This window comes from Urocampus carinirostris, chromosome 6, assembly GCF_059441175.1.
Source record: "Urocampus carinirostris isolate Australia breed hairy pipefish chromosome 6, RoL_Ucar_1.0, whole genome shotgun sequence".
NCBI classification, from domain to species: domain Eukaryota; kingdom Metazoa; phylum Chordata; class Actinopteri; order Syngnathiformes; family Syngnathidae; genus Urocampus; species Urocampus carinirostris.
In genome coordinates this window covers 28,848,631-28,869,724 of record NC_142354.1, presented here as the reverse complement: position 1 = coordinate 28,869,724, position 21,094 = coordinate 28,848,631, and the positions used below count along the sequence as shown (strand labels likewise).

The window sequence follows — 21,094 nt, the reverse complement described above, 5'->3', positions numbered from 1 at the left end:
TTGAGTAAAAGTCGTGTTTGCAGTCATTCTGAGTGCCATTATTGCTAGCCAGGGTTGGGTAGGGTTACTTTTTCTGGATTACTTTCATTTACTTTTGGATTACTCCAATACCTAATATGCTAATAAAAGACAAAAGAAACTAAATATGAATAAAATTACTAAATTTTGTGCAGGCTTGGGGAGTAACGGAATACATGGAACGCCAAAAATGATGTTGGCAAGCTGTTTGGATTTATTTTCATTTTGTTTTATGTTAGTTTTTCCGGAGATCAAAGAGATCAAAGCCAGGAGAGAAAGCTTACCACGTGTTGTGAGTCATCATTTTATTCATATTTAGTTTCTTTTGTCTTTTATTAGCATATTTGGTATTGGAATAATCCAAAAGTAATTGAAAGTAATCCAGTTAAAGTAACCCTACCCAACCCTGTTGCTAGCTTTATTTGGTAAGAAAAAGAACAAAATTTGCAGTCGGAGGTCACCACAAAGTAGGAGGTTTGGGCTCTTGATCGGTGGGAAGCCAACTCCAGTGGCTCACTTAAAAGAGTAGGCTTATTGAACTCTTTTGTTCGCGAACGACACACCACTAGGTCCCGTACGGTTTCTCTGAGCAGCAGCAGCACCACTCGCAGTCGAGCAGCGGGACTCCAGGCAGTCACTTCCCCAGCTGCTGACGTCAGCTGGCAGCCTGGGCAGTGCTCGCCGCTCCGGACACAGCGCCGAGGAAAAAAATATGTTGCTCTCCGTACCGCCAAGGGCAGGAATCAACCCGTACAGCGGCTTCAACAGCAGAAACAACAAAAAGGTAAAAACACAACAACAACCTAAAAGAGTTCCTTCGCTTTTCCTCCATTTTGCCTCGACTTTACCTCCCGGGGCAACACGAACGCCCGCCCAGCCGCCCGCGTCGCTTGTACGGGAGAGGCTGGTGACAGTGGGCTGCAGTGTCCTTGAGAGGCCACTTGAATCGAACTTTTACACTTTGGTGGACCGCGGACGGCTTTTGTGTTCGAATTGGGTAAGAACCGGCGTTTGGCGGGGTAGCGACGCCGTCTCTTCGTGTGTGGCTCACGGGCGGGATGTGGACGGAGGATTCTACGGGTACTGGGGTGGGGGGGTTGGTGAGTCCCCGGCATAGAGCAACTTGTGTGCGGCCGCCGTCCGTGAAAGTGGGAGCAGATGCGTGAGTTTATGAAGGCTTACTAAAAAAAGCTTTTATTTTCTTTGAGAAAACCGGTTAAGTTGGTAAAGTTTGTTTTCAGTGTGTGTTCCCTTGTGGAAGGGAAATATGCCCCACCCCTTGAAAAAATAACAACAACAAAAAGCCCACTGCTTTAGTCCCACAATTGTGGATCCGGTGCTTACTGTTTACATTGTGATCATTTGAAACCGGAATGAAAGACACCCACTCCTTCAAACATTCAACAGCAGTCACGACTGCAGTGTTGAGCTATAATTGAACCCGGGTTCTTTATGTTTGATTGATTCATACGTGGCCCCCCTCTTGAAACATATACCTTTATGAAATGTGACATGGCAGCCCAGAATCGTGTGTCCCCCCAACATTGAATCTTATTTATTGGGGTGAAAAATTCCCCTTATAAAGCATTCATTTCATGCATACACGGGAGGTGTAAGAAATAATTAATTAATCAACATTCAGAGTTGAAAGAATTTATCAAATTGTCAACAACAATGTTTAGAGGTGATGTATATGTTTAGATGAGGGGTGTATAACATACGACCCATGGACTGAAACAGGCCCCCTATCAGATCTAATCTGGCCTGCGAGACAATTTAGAGCAGCACAAAATTGTGCCATGACTTTTCAGTTTGTATTAGTTTCTCTGTAGTGGACATAAATTAAATTGTTGTTTTGCTTTCTTTACAACTGAACGAAAAATAAACACTAGCGCTGCAACGATTATTTTAATAATCGATGAATCGGTCGATTTTTCTTTCGATTAATCGGATTTTTAAAGAAACATGTTTTTAATTTCCTCCCATATTCAAATATTGAATATTGGGACGGATATAAAAAACAGTGCACAACACAACATAATATTTAAGATTATAGAATAATAAATTAAACAACTGTTCGGCGAATAACCATAAAAGCTACGTAACAATATATGCTTCACATCTGAAAATGTGGAAGATACTCTTTTTCTGACAACGTTATCCAAATGTCATACTACATTTAGACTTATCAAACACAAATTAAGAAAGTGCAATTAATTAAATTTTCATGTATACCAAAATGTTAAACAAATAAACATGACTTGAATTATCTTGCTAAAAGAATCAAAAATGTAAACGCACTTTTAAAGTTGTTATAAATATTTTTTTTTATTTTTTGGTTAAATCTTTGAACATGATCAAAATTCCCAATGTGCAAATTAAATACAAAATGCCTAAAAGGGGGCAGCACGGCGATTGAGTGGTTAGTACGTCCGTGGCACAGTTCTGAAGTCATGGATTGAAATCCTGTGCAGAGTTTGCATGTTCTCTGTGTGCTTGCGTGGGTTTCCTTCAAGCACTCCTGTTTTCTCCCACATTCCAAAAACATGCATATCAGGTTAATAGGCCGAATTGTCCCTAGGTGCAAATGTGCGAGTGAATTGTCTGTCTCTGTGTGCCCTGCGAGTGGCTGGCAACCAGTTCAGGGTGTCCCCTGCCCACTGCCCGAATATAGCCGGGATGGGCTCCAGCACCCCGCGACCCCATTGAGGATAAGCGGTGCAGATAATGGATGGCTGCGACTTGAGATAAACATGCCATCATTATTACTATTATTTTTACTTTATATATCTTATTTATTTATTCCCATATTTCTTTCTCTGTATTTCTGCAGCACTTTCTGTGCCCTGGTTAACTTTGTAGTGTTTGACCGTTTAATGCCAATCATGTAATAATGCAATGTTCAACAAATACTGTTTTAAAAAAAGTAAGACACTTATAGAAAAGGTCTCAGGGCGCCCTCTGCCGGACTAAAGTGGTACTATAATGCATTATTTTGCATTCATTAACTTGCTTAGTGGCTCATAAATTGCGCAACGCGATGAATCGATGAAGTAATTAGTTGCCAACGCTTTTAATGATCAAGTTTAATCGATTTTATCGATTCATTGTTGCAGCCCTTGTAAACACTGCAAGAGATTAAAACCTAGTGAAGGAAATTAAATATTGTGGAAAAAAAATGAATCACATTTAAATCGCGAGCTTCCGAAATATCTATAGACTTGTTGCTAAGGTGCACATTGTATGGCATTAATTTGGCTCGTAAGAGTGTTTTTTTTCTACCACGTGGCCCCTGAGCTAAAATGAGTTTGACACCCTTGGTTTAGAAACTGTTTGGATTATAAATACTCAGAACTTTACCTTCAAAACAATAAAGTTCGCAGACTTTAAAAATTGTGTTTCACGATCAAAAAAAACAAAACGATTTTCTTAAAACAGTGTTAAAACAAAATCAAACAGTATGCAAATGTTGATTCCAATATCTTTTAAAAAAAAATCTTTAATATTGCCCTCAACTGTGGGAGTTTTTTTGTTTTATTTTATTCTTTCAAATTGTTGGCTGTTTTTGCAGTCTCTTCAAAATACATTATTCAGATTAATAAAGTAGAGGGTTATTTTTGGATAACTTGTAAATTGTTTTCCAAATTTTGACATGGAACAGGTAGGATGAGTAACTAAATGATGATGTTATGCTTTCTATAATGCTTTATCCAACACATTTTCTGTTTTAGAATGCACTTAAACCTCTGTATATGATCAGAATCCGTTCAAGTTTTGTGTTCGAGTACCAAACATTTTTTTTCCCGTAAGAAAAAAATGGTATTTATTTTTGTACGTTTGTGCACATTCCCAAAACCCCCAGTATTAACAAAACATTTACCTAAACAACAATATTATGATAAATATGTACATAATAAAGATTAATTGTTATAAAGATAAAAATATACAGCATTTTAAAACCATTTACTGTACCCTTAATTCATTCATTCATTCATTCTCGGGGTTCAATGACATACAGGTAGATCAGACCATTCTCGTTGTTCACAATAATTTTCTTCTGCAGCTCGATCGTTGTTCACACAGGTTTTTTCCTCTTTGGGACCCATTTTTATCTGCAAAACACAATGAAATGCACAAAAAGTTTGGGTGTAACACTGATTCGTTTGAATCTAGGGTTGGTCGTTCGACTACCAAGCTATGAATGAACAAAATGATTCAATAAAATAATCATAGTATTCTCTAATTATTAAAACAATCGATTGTTCCAGTCCTAGTAAGCTAAACTGCTGTCATTTCGAAGGGATGAACTTTAAAGAGATTTGTCACTCATTGTCGCGACATCTCGTCTTCCTGCGGCAGAGGCCAACGCCTGGCTTTAATGTCAACAATTGTATTTGAATGCGTTTTAGGTTTCAATTGTCTGCTTTATAGGACCCACACGCACGAATATTTGGACTGCGTGTTTGTCATTGTGAGACTTCTTAATAACTCTTGTTAGTCTTGTTTCCATAAATGATCAAAGTAGATTATTTTCAGATGTTCTTTGTCTCTTGTTTAAAAATAAACACTTTGTAGAAGAGGCTATTGAATAATGGGGTCATTTTTCAGCCAGCAGTTTTGCTTGTAATGTTGTGCGTTTCTGTATGAACTGAATTCAAAAGGTACCATAACAAGTTCTATAGTTTGACCTGACATCAAGAGTTTGAAGTACGTGACTGCATTTTAAAAGATGAGTACACACTTGTGTTAATTTTGTCAACAAAAAAACAAACATGTTTTCGGCAACCGTCCTTTTTAAAATGACAAAATATAAACCAGACAAAAAAACCCTTTAAAAAATACAATAAAGGACTCATAAGTGGGGATTTTTGATGATGAATGAAAATTAAACTAAAATGTAGTTCAGGATATAAACACTGGACTAATATCATAGACATTTTAAATCACAAGAAATAATTTAGACATACTTAATATGATTAAGTTCAAGTCCTGTGTTCTTCTTTCTTCCAATCTCCAATAAGGATAAAATTAACATTTGTAATTTTTTTCCTAAAAATTACTTTTCCTCAAAAAGATGAGAATGTCATGTGAACTTATGTCAGATCTAAGGGTAAATGACACCGCTTTTATCTAGCGCATTTCCACCTTACTACGCCCTCAAAGCGCTTTTTGATTATTCATTGACGCCGATGAATATCTGCTGACAATTTAATCTGAAATAGTACTCCAAACATGTGAAATGATAGCCTTAACTAGACTTACATACCGCAAATTCCGGACTATAGAGCGCACCTGATTATAAGCCGCCCCCACCACATTTCGGGAGGAAATTCGATTTTGTACATACACAAGCTGCACCTGTATATTAGCCGCATGCGCCCACATTGAAAAAACGCAATACAAACACGAAATTAAACACGACTGCATATACAGTCCAGAAAACACAACCGGCAAAATAAGCGGAAAATGTTTCCGGTACTTAACATTTAATGCAGACCTGCAGAGTCCAGGTGCCCGTTGAAAGTAATCCAAGGAAAAAAGTGTATATTTCCAAAGGTAAGGGTGGGAAAAATATATATCCACTATTGTCGGCCGCGTCCACAAACACGTCTCACCTTTACTCCACTTCCCGTCAGCCCGCGTTTGCCCCGCCCCTTCTTTCTCATTTGCTCGATTAAAACATATCAGAATAAGTTTCTAAAATAAATACATTACAAAAATATACAGTTGCAAGTACATATTATACATGGTTACACATATTTACAAAGAAAGACGGTACACCGAGAGAGTTTTGAAAGCTTTAATAATAATATTATAACTTTCATCCCAAACCGTGCCTGTGAAGGGTAGCAAAACGCTACTAGCAACACGCTCGCAATACAGTAAACAGCTTTGTTAAAAAAAACATACCGTGCTTGAAGAAACCACGGTAAACCGTCCTCGTCTTCCTACTTATAACTGTAGTCATCAAAGTCGTCTTCCTTCAGTATGAGAAAGAGACTTTGTCATATGGACGTCGTCCCACGCCCTCCTTTATTCAAAAACACCCTAACATCACGCTCGCTAAGTAAAGTTTACGTGGGTAGCTCTGTTTCCTTCTATATCGGACTGCTCGATTGCGTTTAGCTTGAAAGTTGCGTCATGTGCCTTTCTTTTTGCAATTTGAACGATGAGGATATGTCTACGCTAATTTAATTTGTGCACAAGCTAAGAAGTTGCAGCCTAAATCTTACCTTTTGTACTCAAGTGCCGCTGGCGGCCGTTAGAAAAATTACATAAATTGGCCGCATCACTGAATAAGCCGCAGGGTTGAAAGTTTGGGAAAAAAGAAGCGGCTTATAGTCCGGAATTTACGGTAATATTGTTTGGTTTTAATCGACTTAGACAAAAATGCTTGACTCAAGGACAACGAAAACCTGACCTACTAAAAACGGGATGAAGTTTAAAACAAGTGCAACTACACAGAACATCCTCTTTCACAATGGTACCAATTAAGAGGTTGTTGAAACTACAGCTTGATTTTCTAAGTTTTCCATTAAAAATGTTGCTCAGTTTTGCATTGTAAGCAGTGTCAATGACTTTACATCAAGCATAAACAGGCAGATAGACAACAATAATTTCAATTTCAAAATGTCAAAATCATTGCCACTCAGTTTAAATATCTGCATCCATTTTAATCACGTATCAACGATATTCCTATAAAACAAATGAAGCTCTTTTAACATACCATATCACAAACCTTCTTACTGTGTTACTTTGAGCTGAACTGATTGATGGCATTCAGATTCAATCTCGTGATGAAAGTTGAATTGTAAATTGTTTCTATGACCAACATGCATTGCGTACACATACGAAATTAATCCTGTAAGTGAATGCATCACTGTACTTTTAAAGTCGCCATTAAGATGCAACACATGTATGTGCTGTCACATAAACTATGATGTGTTCCTTTCAGGCAACGTGAAATTGAAATAAGAACTAAATATATTGAATAAAGATGGATTGGAGTTGCAGATTCCCTTGTAGAAGCTATTATTCTCCATTAATTCAAGTTTCTTTATGTCGTGTTGTACAGATGAGACAAATTAAGTTTAAGTAAATATTTGCAGTGTTAAAGTACAATGATGTTTTTCCAAAATGTCACTAAAGTCAAGTCATGTTTATTTGTATAGCCCTTAATTACAACTAAAGTCATTAAAAACCTTTTAATGTTTTTTGTTGTTTTTTGGTCAATCGTGATGGTGGTTGCTATTTCTAAAATAAGTCCTCACGTGTTATTTCTCTCTGTGTCTTCTTTTGCTTAGCAGAAATAAATCTGCAATTTTGAAAAGTAGTGTCAATGACTACTCATGGCTGAATTGCTAAGCCTGTCGTCTATGTTTACAATCTGTTAAGGTCAGGGCAGGCTTTCTGACTACCGTAAATTCCGGACTATAGAGCGCACCGGATTATAAGCCGCACCCACCACATTTCAGGAGGAAAACCAATTTTCTACATACGCACCTGTATATTAGCTGCATGCGCCCACATTGAGAAAATGCAACACAAACACAAAATTAACCTATACCCGACACAGTCCAAAAATCACAGCCGGCAAAATGAACAGAAAAGGATACCGGTAGTTAAGGTTTGATGCAGACCTGCAGAGTCCGGGTGCCCGTTGAAAGTAATCCAAGGAAAAAAGTGTATATTTCCAAAGGTAATGGTGGGAAAAATATATATCCACTATTGTCGGCCGCGTCCACAAACCCGTCTCACCTTTACTCCATTTCCCGTCAGCCCGCGTTTGCCCTGCCCCTTCTTTCTTATTTGCTCATGCAAAACATATCAGAATAATTTTCTAAAATAAATACATTACAAAAATATACAGTTGCAAATACATATTATACATGGTTACACATATTTACAAAGAAAGACGGTACACCGAGAAAGTTTTCAAAGCTTTAATAATAATATTATAACTTTCATCCCAAACCGTGCCTGTGAAGGGTAGCAAAACGCTACTAGCAACACGCTCGCGACTCAGTAAACGGGTCTGTTAAAAAAAAACATACCGTACATGTAGAAACCACGGTAAATTGTCCTCATCTTCCTCCTTATAACTGATGTCATCAAAGTCGTCTTCCTTCAGTATGGGAAAGAGACTTTGTCATATAGACGTCGTCTCACGCTCCCTTATTCAAAAACACGCTAGCAAAACACTCGCAAAGTAAAGTTTACGTGCAGTAGCTATGTTTCCTTCTTTATCAGACTGCTCGATTGCGTATAGCTTGAAAGTTGCGTCATGTGCCCTTCTTTTTGCAAGTTGCATGATGAGGATATGTCTATGCTAATTTGATTTGTGCACAAGCTAAGAAGTTGCAGTCTTCCTTGGCGCACATATTCCACCGGTCTAAATCTTACCTTTTGTACTCGAGCGTCGCTGGCGGCCGTTAGAAAAATTACATAAATTGGCCCCATCACTGAATAAGCCGCATGGTTGAAAGTTTGGGGAAAAAGTAGAGGCTTTTAGTCCGGAATTTGCGGTATATTTGCCAGTGCCTTTCTTTTTGACCTAGATACCTTATATACTCGGTTTTTAATATATAAGTTTGATAAATTCAAAATGGTTAATCAGACTGTTGTCATTTTAAGAAATACATCTCAGAGTTCACTATATGACCACAATAAGAATGTGTCTCTGGCTGAATTTAATACAAATCAAATGTTGTGGACAGTTTGCAATGAAAAGAAATGAGGCTAATATGAGGATAAAACTAAAATTGGCTTGCTTCCCCCTCCATGGTGTAGATAGCCAAAGTAGGGTAATTCCATTCAAAATAATTTCAGCTTCAAGTAATTTCCATGGCTTTTGAACTAAAATTGGTTATTCACCCTCAGATATAGACTGAAACTGAAGTTTAAAAGTCAAAACACTTTTTAACTTCAAAACAAAGATGCTCTTGACGCACATGCTTTCATGGAAAACATCGTACGAAAGGGGCCACAATTCGTCAGCAGTGATAAGAGTTTGTGTAAACAATCAAAGTGCTGTTGTGAGAACTCACTTTGAAGATGGTGTTGCGTAATATGTGTTTGTAGAAGAGGCTGAAATTCACTTTGTCATCCTTAGGACATGTCCAATATGTGTAAATAACAAGTGTAGTAAGCATGTGTGTATTTGAAATATGTCATTGAGAAGCTGAGTGTTTTGTTAAACTTCATATGTCAAAGTCCAATTGTCCAATGATTCTCACTTTATATATGTATATGTATATATGTATATATATATATATATATATATATATATATATATATATATTCTTCCTCATGCCATGAGGCTCTTTAACTCCACCCGGCAGAGTAAAGGCCCACATTAAACCACACCACCTACATTGGATATTACCGAATCTTACTGCAATATGTATTCTGTGTAGCACTATTTAGTTACTCTATATAACACGCTACAGTGGGCATTTGCACGTCACACTGGGTATTTGTATATTGTATTCTTTTGGCTTTATTATTGTACTGTTCTCAGCTCAGGGATGCTGCTGGAAATGTGAATTTCCCTTCGGGGATGAATAAAGTATCTATCTATCTATCTATCTATCTATCTATCTATCTATCTATCTATCTATCTATCTATCTATCTATCTATCTATCTATCTATCTATCTATCTATCTATCTATCTATCTATCTATCTATCTATCTATCTATCTATCTATCTATCTATCTATCTATCTATCTATCTATCTATCTATCTATCTATCTATCTATATGCAGGTTACATCGAGGTTATGGTGGTATATATTTGTGTGGCTGGTACACATTGAAAAAAAAGCAAAAGTGGGTAGGTGGGGCGTATAGGTTCTCCAGGTACAAATGCAACGTGACATAGTAAATAACAAAAATTACATATTAATATTTCCTCTAGAACAGTGGTCCCCAACCTTTTCTGTACCACTGACCGATATTATTATCCAATAGTATACTCACGGCCTGGCCCAAACTTGTTATTAAACATAATTTTTTGAAAATAACAATAATAACCATTACAACATTAATACAGGGTCACCGCTGATCCTTTAAGTCTAAAAAAGGCATTGAATTCATTACTCCAATAATAAGGCCTTAATTGGCATTATAAATGTCTTAAATCCTATTTTACCAAAATCTTAGAAATGTGAATATTTATATTTGTTAGAACTAAAAATATTTAGTAAAAGTAATCATGCATCATGATAAAAATGCTTCTAGAATGTGGCAGAAGAGTTAAATGGAAATAGTAGTTATCTGCACCTTTTGACTGTGGATGCATTATACACTGTAAGCATCCTTATTTGTTTTCCATGTCTAAAACTTTGGAAAGCGCCATGTTTTTCACATAGAAAGTTTTCAACCGGACCAAAATGTTTAAAAAAAAAAAAAAACATTTGTTTGAATATGACTCAAATTTATGTGGTGTTTTTTTTGTTTGGTTTGTTTCAACTGTGTGTGTGTGAGGTTTTTTTTTTTGGACGTTTTGATCTTAACTGTGATTTGAAAAGGCATTGCAAACGTCTTTCAAAGTATTAAATTTAAATTGCCTTAAGCTGTAGGAACCCTGTAATAATAAATCAGCGTAAATCCTCTCTTTCATCATGTGCAATATTTGGATGTCGTTGTAACATCGTACCGACATCACATGCCATTGCCAACTCTGCACCAACTCACTGCAACACAATCTGGTTACTATCGCCACGTTTAACAAAAAATGTCATGTCAAGCCTTCAAGTAATCAAAATTACAAATTCACTGAATAAACTTACCCTCGAAAAAAGTACGTTGTTGTGTTGTCTCCCTGAACTGCTTGTCATAAACGTGGGGATTCCATGCATCCTTGCACTGCAATGATCGATCTTTTTTCCAGTACCTATGGCCACTAGTTTGTTTACCATCTTTGTAACAAAACGTAGAGGCTTTCTGTTTACCGTTCTCCACGCTGATTGACTATAGCTGACACTGAAGCGCAGAAATTTAGTTTGTTTCATTCCTTACTGTATCTTCCCTGGACGGGTATCTTCACTTCCAGCCTGAGAAATCACTGTGCCTGCTAGTGCGAACCCTACTGATTTTAATTCAAACCTGCTGCCTCAAACGCACCGGTCACATTTGATGTTACCGTAGCAGTCTCAATAAAAACATAATAAGAAAAAGATAATGGAAGATATTTTTCTATCTGTGTGGCTTCGTGCCAATTGACCTACGGCCTGGTACCGGCCTGTAGCTCAGTTGTTTGGGAAGTGTTGCTTTAAAATCTGTAACCACTTGGTCATTTAAAATGTCAGGAACTATGCCCTGTACAAATATACAATAATGTAAGACTTAGACTTCATCCATATGTTTTATAGTGGTGTGAGTTGTAATGTTTATGATTCAGCAAATGTAACCATAGATATGCATTAAAGTCATTATTTCCCATACATTATTTAGTCAAAGGGTCCATTTATATAAGACTCTCACGGCAAGCCACCAAACAATAATAAATCAAGATCTTGTTACGATTTACTTACAAATGGACTTACTCAGCATCCGGGCCCTTTTAATTGGAAACACAACTGACACACTCACAGGAAACGATGACTTATTCTCTAGAATGAATAGCTGGAGACTCGGGTTTATTTGGCTTTCTGGCTGCTAAAGCAAAAGTGATTTTCAGTATCCACTAAAGTATATTTGTCATCAACAGACAATCATTTTAGGTATAGTTTGATGCATTTTTGTCATTTTCATGGAAGGCTTGGGTTTCTGGCACCTTGTTGAGGAACTATATCTTGAATTGACACAATGCTGCAAAGTGACAATTTTAGGTAATATACGGTCTATGCCTGTTTAGTCCGTAACTTCAAAATATTATACTTGCTGATGCCATCTTCTGGCTGAAATTATGATTACAGCCTGTGTCAAGCTGCCCGTATGGCGCGTGCACGTAAGTGTCTATCTTAGACGCACTCGAATAACCTCTTCTTCTTTTGGACTGTATTTTAGATGGTCCTTTTGTTACCAAAACCATTTCATCCTCGAATAAAAGAAAACTGCGACCACGTGACCCACTCCCTCAGCCTTATTTCCTTCTTTCCTCCAGCGTAATGCACTGGGTGGCCAGAACACTGATGATAAACGTAACATAAAAGCAGATAGGTGTGGTCCCCCCAAAATACAAAGGCTCTTTCAACACTGTTAACGCATACTTAATAGAGAAAATATTTAATTTTAAACTTTTTAAAATAAGCACCCACCTATAAAAAATGGTAATTTTTAAAAGTTCAACAATTTGACAAGGACTCTTGTCCTGTCATTAAAAAAAACAATAATAAAATGTTTTTGCTTAAGCTTGTTACCATTCTTTAAAATCACTAGTGATTTTTCGGAAAATCTCCAGAGAGCTTCAACAGTCTCTAAATGCAGAACAGCTATGTAAGTTCCATAGCTAATGTGGTATAATTAAAGTACACACTATTGAAACGATTATTTGGCAAGCCCTCATCACTTCCTTCTGATCTTTATAAACCTACACCCAGTCATATCTTGTGCCTCCAGATGAGACAAAATAAAAAGGAAATTGTAGCATTTGTTAGAATCTCCAAACCTTCTTTGGCCTACTTAGTGGAGAAAAGGTTCACCAAAAGGTCAGGCGACTGTGTAAACATTTCCCCCTCCTACTGCCTTCTTAGAGTTTCCCTCGGCTGCTCACATTCTGCCATATCTGAGTCGCACGATTACACAAAATAAATGTCTGAACACAAAATAAACACAGAGAGGGGTGAGAAAAGCTTTTTGTGTGAGTGGGGCGGCGATCACAGCGCCCGGCCGCTCGAAGGTGTTTGGTTTCTGTTGCGTGGAAAGCAGCTGGCCCCTCCTTTTACTCAGCACCTCATTTCCGCTTTCGAATAAATAGAATTAATGTTCCCAAATTACATTTGGTAATTTTCCACGTAAGGCTTCCTGAGAGGAAAAATATCAGGAGACGGCCTGTCGCCTCTCAAGGTATCGTGGCTCTTGCTTCGGGCCTAGCCGAACGGCTTGTTTATATTCTTTGTAGTCAGACTTTCGTTCTCATCTCATCGTGAGCTCATCGGAAAAAAATGTAATGTCTATTACAGTGTATTAATTGTTGAACAGACCCTCGACAGCACCAAACAACTACAACGGCCTAAAGAGAAATATAGAACAAAATACGCTCATCTAAAAAAAAAAAAATCCCCACAAGCAGCAGAGCTTTTAAGTTTTAACTTTTAAAGGCTCTCTGAGTAATTTTACTACAGCTTGCCTCCTTTAGTCTTGGACTCCACCCTGTAATGACTGAAGTTCTTTTCATGTATGCACCTCTATTTTGGCATGTGTGCCATTTCAATTTAATGATGACTTTTAAAAAGTAAAATGCCTTGTAATTTATTCTACTGGCACGTTAACTTTGTTTGTTAAGATCAAGACAAATGTTTGTAGGATTTGTTTAGACTTGTACTCCTAGCGTGCATTGAACCTGCCTTTTTGTCTCGCGCCATTCATAAATCCAATTTGGATTTGCGATTAAATAGACGGATGGATGGATTTCTTCGATGGAGAAAAACATCAGGGAAGTTATGAAATGCTCTTCAGTTTTGGAGTTTAGAATGGCACAAAAAGTCGCTTAATTCTAATAGACATGAACAAGAGAGTATTGGTTGTTCTAACTGGATTCCTCTATTTGATTACATAGAATTTTATACAAATACAGTAATACAATGCTTTGGCTTTTTGTCAAACTGAGAACCATTTTAAAATGTCTTGAATTTTTCCTTGACAAAATATTTGCTATCAGGTCTCCAAAGGAGTTATCAGTGTGGAAGTTTCAAAAGGAAATAGTCTTATCTTTTCATTTCCACCTAACACTAAAAATAGTAGGCTCTGTGAAAGACAAGTGCATGCATGTCTGGGTATGCACTCTTTTGATGCAGTAGAAGCAGTACACCGTGTGTGTAGCACTTATCACATGAAATACGTTCTGCAGTCCCATAACTGAAATCACATAGCAGATTTATGTCAAGTGTATTCCAAAGCATGCTTTGTTAAGTCAGCATGAATATTCACATATATTTGAATAGGTATGAGTAAGATGTTGATGAGGAAGATTTTTATATGGGAAGTGGATAGTGGCTGCGGCCATCAAAATGCAGCGCACATTCTAGCCTCCACGCCGGCCCAACATCTAATTACAATAGAATGTGCTTATATTTTATCGTCATACCATCTTGTCAGTTCTGTATTCATAGGCTTCATCGTATCACAGGATTTTATTAAAAAGCCCTCAATTGTATGCCAAAAGTAATCAAAAATCAAGTGTTACATTTCAATTGAATATGTTTAATTTGTTACTATGGTATCATGAAGCAATCTTCCTTTGAGCATCCTGGTCCCTGGAATGATTGATGATGCTAACCTCGAGCATCAAAATGTCATTTTGGTCTTTTCAAGGGCATTTGTCAGTCATAACCAAACTTCTACATGCCTGAGAGGTGCTAAATCATTTTAAAGGTTAGGGATGATTGGTATTACATTTTTAAAGCGTTTAGAATAAACATTTAGAAAGATTATTATGGTTTTGTTAAAAGTAAAAAAAAGCAGATAATACGAAATTAAGATTCATGTATGCAGAGAAAACAATACAGAAGTTTTAAATTTCAAATTTATACTGGGCCATGTGTTACCTGATTCTTCTCAAGGCTGCCAGTCTGTATGCCCCTGGCCTTGGTCTAATACTCGAGGGCCACTGTCAGGGCTACCTGAATTTCAATTATTATTTTCCCATTTACACAGTATAACAAACAACATTGTTAAACTAACCAATGCCCCTGAAAATGGGTAAAAACTGTAATTTGCATATGTACGTAGTCTGCATAAACTGTATTGTATTGGGTATAATGTGTCCCTGCACACTAAAATACATGTAGTTGTGTGACCTGTGTATTTTCTATTGGTATTTTCTAATTAATATTGTTTAAGTATAGTGAGTAATTTATTGTGTGAATTCATGAAGTGAAGATTCACCCTAATCTGCTTTATGCATTCAGCATTTGACCTAATCTATTAATTCAACTCTGTCCCAAACCCAAGTTTTTTTCTCGTGATGGATTTCTATCGTGGTTTTCTAAGAATATTTTTATACCCATGGATAGAAGTTCTCAACATTAGTTGTGGTCCAGTATGCACACTGCAAAAATTAAATGTTTTGCAATTCAAATAATGATCATCAGATTTATGCTTTTCCAAGTCCATGTGCAATTTTGTATGTTGGATTTATATATGTGCATTCCAAACATAGTTTATATCTAAATAAGAAATACATAAATAAATTGTGAAAATGAAAATGGCGTACATGTGTCCATACATTAGCTCACATCTTTACCGATGTTCCAGATGTACCCAATGACGGCATCGTTGAGTGCACATTCATGTGGAGATAGTTGCTGCCTATAGGCTATTCTGTCTCGGAATCAAATTTCAGAAGGGCAAACAAGGCCTGTTTGTGCACTCAGGGCGGAAATGCTTCCTCTTTTTGTCTATGAGATATTTACTCAGTACTAGTCTAAAAGGCAGACTGAACAGGTGTTCAACACTAGTCACAGCTCCATTCTTTTGAATTGGGTGAGAGGTAGGAGTGGGCGGATCTCTGCACACATAGCGAGCTTTCCTAGATACATCCGTATCCTTCTCGTTTGCAGTATTTTGTAACATTTTTACAAAAGAACTCTGCCCGCACCTTGTTTTGAAACAGTTATTTACGACAACAGTGGCGGTCAATATGAGCCTAAGCGATCTTAGATCACTGCAAGACAGGGACGAATTTTAAGTCATATATTTATTGAAATGGGACACATGCTTTAGCATTATCATTATTTCATAGATTTTGTCAAATAATCAAATGTCAAACAGTGAAATACAATTGGCCTGAAGATTTTTGTCTGGAAAGTGGGTTTGGCGGTTTAGTCGATTACACACCTTCAAGTGTGCTACAATCGTGGTCATGCAGCACATCACAACTTGGTACGCTTTTAGTACAACCAAGCCTTTAAGCCAGGAGCATAGCACACTGACTGACCGCCAACAGTATTCAATGTCCTGAACGAGGGATTAGGTAAACACATCTACATTGCCTACACATTGAAACTAAATCAATGTCTTTACCTACATCTCTGTTTTTGGGTTTTGCACGGATATTCAGCATTAACAATAGGAACTATTTGACATAGAAGTCTGTCTGTGAGGCGACTTTTTATTTTTGGCGTCGACTCAAGTTTCACCATTGTCCCCTCTGGCCCAAGTAGAGCAGTGTGTATCTATTTCTCAGTCGAACATGTCAGATGTTTTGGACCTCTCCCAAATGCGTCTGCCAGCTGAATGATCCAGCCAAGGTGAGCAAGCAGAGGTGGGGGTTGGGCAGAGTGATCTAAAGTTGTGCAGCAATGATGCCAAACGTTGGTGTTAGATCTCCAGCTGGGCTCTGGGCCAGCGCTTTTGTGGCTGTATTCGTTTCAAAGCTCCCCAGCTTGTGCCACCCAAAACCGCTTGAAAGCAAACACGTGCCTGCCTGTGCATCTGTGCATCAAGGTGCCATCATACCTGAGGAGACAGGCGTTTAATATGTGCATGGCCCTGCATAGAAAAGTAAGAAGAGAAGGGAGCAGGATTTAGGAACCGGTCTTGATAAATGTTCAGTATCCCTGTCACCTGGATGGAATGTGGAGCGCTCCGTACAAATTGCAGTATGATAAGATCAAGAACAGACACAAAACGATTTACTGTCGTCGTCCGCACTTTATAGCTGGAATGGAGTCACATTCCTTAAACAACACACAGCTAATTTTAAAGTTTCATATTTCGCATTCGCAATTTTTTCTTTGTGACTGATAATTAAGATAGGTGTGTGATGATAATAGGCTATGAAGACTTTCACAAAACAAACTAGACTGTTTTGGAAGAAAGAAAACCACAAACGGATTTTTATGTCAACCCGAAATAATGATTTACTGTCACGATCCTGTCAGTTGCCCGCTGATTGCCCTCACCTGCGCTCACTCCTTCAGCCCCAGCTGCCACTTGTTTCCTAATCATCCCTCTCCCTATTTAAACGCTTCCTTGCCAGTCACTCTTTGTCACTCAGTCAGCGAACCTCAGCACATGCAAGGCAAGCACTTTTTGACTATGGGTCCTGTTTTGATTCCCACCTGTTCCTTCATCCTGTGACCTGCCCGCCCACCTCTTCTTCCTGCCTTATTCCTTCTCCTGATTCCTGCTGTCGATCCCCTGCCCCTGGCTTTCTCAATCGTCTCCGGTTCCCTGACTTGCTTACGATCCCCAAACACGCTTCGTTCTCCTATCCCAACTACCCGACTTGTTCCGATCCACGACCACACTTCGTTTTCCTGTCCCGGCTATCCGGCTTCCTCCGATCCACGATCATGCTCTGCTCTCCAGCCCTGGCTGTCCGCCTCACCATCTTTCACCGGCCGTGAGGGCTTCCTGTTCCATCTGCCCAGCAAGCACCAGGTCGCTGTTTACTCCTCTCTCCCGGACCCCCCATTCCTTAATAAAGTGTTGTGTGAACGTTATGCATCTGAGTCCCCTATTTGTTCTGGTCGTGACATTTACATTGACATTTCTAGGCCCTACCCGACTCGAATTTTGGTCTGGGTTCAGTCTTAAGATCTTACCTATACTGAGATGAATAAGAATGTTCCTGTTTTGCTGCCTAATTTATATAATCACAGACACAGTATAAACAATAAAAAATATATTGTTTAGACTTGTGTGGGCGCATTAAACAAGTTCTTATAAATAACTTAATGTTTAGGATTGCTCGCAGCTTATTTCTACTAGCATCAAAGGTCTCTGTGTCTTACTCAGCTAATTGCACGCCAAACAACATAACCATATGCAACTGAACTAATCATGAGCATGTAGCCACTTTCCAAACAGAACGGCGTAATAGCAAACTATTTGCCTATAGTCCCTCAGTTACCTCAGTGTTTACATCTGGTTGCGTAAGCAATCAAGTTTGTACCCGCACATACAAAATTTAGGTAATTCAAGCCCAGAGTGTTTACAAGTTTGGAGGTTCTTTGTATATTATTTCAAATATATAACACTCTTTTGTTGTTATTTGGATTATGATCAAGAGAGCTCGCGTGTGGGAACTTTTGACATTTAGAACCAAACAATGAGTTGCCATCATTTATTGGGATTTTAAATTATAGATGACTGTAATTTTTGTTGTAACGCTGTCCATCATTTTGTAGCTTTACTCCAAACCCCTCTATCGGACAAGTTACAAATCGATGCATCAGCATATCTGTCAGCTGTTCCCTTTCTTTCCTGAGAGAAATACAAACAGTCCCCTCGGGATGTTTATGACACACAAAGTTGGGAAAACTTACCAACAGCACTGGTATCCAGGAAACTCTGAGGGTCGAACTAGGGTCATCTGAAGAAGCTCCACTGGAAGGTGAATTGAAACTAAAAACATAAAGTGGCCATAAAAACTAGCCGGACTTTGCAGACATAACCACTTTATCACCAAACACTTTAGTAGGAATGCTCTTTTACTGTGCTGTAATTAGATCAATGCGCTGCTCTGTGTGTTGCCCACGATATTTTGAGTGCAAACAGGATAAGTTTACATAAAAAAGTTTTATTTATGGAACTGATACTATTTTTTTATATTTTGCTCTATCTTAAAAATAGAGCACTAGATATTTTGAGTTTCTTTGCTCTGAATCTGTGGCAGAATAAAATGAGATGTTTCTCGCTGAACTGGGGTGTTAAGTCTGCATTAATAGAAATAAGAAAACTAAAATCACATTTGTACATGGCATACTAATTCTAGAGTTCTAAGCATTTAAATTACAAAACTTTGGTTTAAGTACAAAGAGTTAATATACAACTGTGTCTCTGTGCTGTATGATCTTTAGAGAAAGGTTCCTGGTTTCCGTTGCTGGATCCGCCTTGCAGCTGGTTAAGTAAATGTCCGCAGAAATGGTAGTCATCAAGGAGAACCGCACCTTTCTGGACACACTGATTAGCATGATTAGTTTGACATGGCTGGTATAACTGCATCGGCCTGCTGGGCTTTCCCCAAACTATGTCAATTTAATCAGTGACCTGTTCCGGTCTCTAAAATGAACCCATTGTTGCTGCTTCAGCGCTGCCCAATTGGTCCTACAAATGAGACAGGGGGGCTTGCTGCACCCTGATGGGATAAGGGTTGGAAGTAACATCTATCCCTGTTACTCTCATGTGAGGACAATAAACTTATTTGGCTAAATCAACACAATAAAAGTCAGTTGCCACTTGTGGTGAATCCTCATGTTGCTACCTTTTACCTCAGTCATAAATAGCTTTATTCCTAGAAAGACTTGTTTTTTTTTTATGCATAGCTTTTTGACAGGGATTATGAAACTCTTTTCACCTCAAGAATGGACTATGTTGGATAGTTGCACAATCTTTTGTGTGATTCTTCCTCAGAGAGCCACAACACACGATTCACTGGTTGTTGCATAATATCCTGTTTTATTGGTGAGTCATGACGAGTCGGCCGCCGTAGTTCGTAACTGGCCACATCAGAATCAGTTGTGGTGAAAAGTGTAGTTGGGAAAAGCAAGTAGGGTTGATCAGGCAATTGCAGATAGTTGCTTGCAAGTATTACTGCAGTGAATCTCTGGTTTGTGTGCTAGCTTTTGCTCACGTCTCTGTTTGGGCTGCCTTAAAGGCTCTCAGTCGAAAACAGAGACAAGACCATACTTGAAATGTAATTTCCCTCATGAGATTTTATCAGTAAAGAGAAGCTAACAAGAAGTCTTCTTTAACAAAATATTGGTCTTCCAGTTCCTGGTTTTACCACGCACAGTAAATTCGTTTTTGTGCGTGCAAAATTAAGAAAAAAAAGAGGCTAAGAGGCCCCTTTTTCCCCCTATATGGAGCAATCTGCCAAGAGGCCCAACATTCCCCGAAGAAAGCATTATTGGTGAGTGTTGACACGGGCGCTGTGTGATATCATTTTTCACTGAAGAGAGTGCACATCTGTCTCCTGCAGATTTACTTTTTATCTCCTCATAAAAGCACCTTCCCTTGTTCTCGCTTACAACGGCACTGCAGCTGCCCAAATATAAGGTGATGTTTCCAAAAATGAAAATCAGCGCTATTGTTTGTTCAAACATTTTAAGATTCCACTGGCTCTAGTTTGATACAGTGGGGGTTATTTGAGAGTGTCCTCAAAATACCCCGACACACTCTTAACTTTTAAGATAGTTGTGGTTGCTGTTTGGAGAATCAAGATTTGGTAAGCATTAGTATATTCTTAAATTTGTTTTTGTTTTTTTTAAATTAGGAAACTGTCAAAATAAATAAATAAAACCATTGTCAAATACAAATCTACCCTACCTATTCATGAGTATCCAGCGTCATTATTTTTCAATACTGCCTTTTACGTCTATTAGCAAGGAGGAATTGTTTTTTTTCCAAACTGCCGGACGATCTAAGTCTACTGCTGTTTTAAAAGAAACAGTAACCATTTTCTACATTTTTTAAATGAAAACATTATGAATATGTAACCTGAGCAGTCGAGTAACAGCCTTTAAAGCTTAATCATGCTCTATGCAAGTTACACATACAGATACCAACAGAGAAACATTTTCACTAAACCAGGGTGCTTTGACTTGTGAGTTAATCCTCCTGTCTCATCAATGCCGAAATAATGGCGCACAGACTCTGCAAAGAATTCCTCTGGGTAATTGGCTTTATTTTCACGGTGTACGGAGCTATACACAAGAACAAACAAGCGAGACCATTTCCACATTCTCCCTCGCCCCTCCGGATTTCACACTGCAGAATAAAAACACAGACCACCACTGGCTGCTATGTTTTCAACAACTTTTATACTAAAGCACACTTCCGGCATATGGTTACATCTTTTTTCCGCATTTTGGCGGGGACATTTCTCTTTTATATTTGGAAGATTAAGAACAATGCCCTCTGGCCGATTATAATCTGATTCTTTGCACTAATGGAATCGATGCCCTT

At 38.2% G+C, this 21,094-nt stretch overlaps 1 protein-coding gene across 2 annotated transcripts in view; it reads left to right on the top strand.

The window, feature by feature from the left end:
- The first annotated feature begins 602 nt into the window (after positions 1-602).
- Positions 603-21,094, top strand: part of rbms2a (RNA binding motif, single stranded interacting protein 2a) — a 53,550-nt gene continuing 33,058 nt past the window's right edge. For both annotated transcript variants that reach the window (XM_088338657.1, XM_088338656.1), the window contains exon 1: positions 603-802. In XM_088338657.1, coding sequence (XP_088194783.1) covers positions 731-802 — 72 coding nt within the window. In that variant the 5' untranslated portion in view covers positions 603-730. The remainder of the gene's footprint in view (positions 803-21,094) is intronic.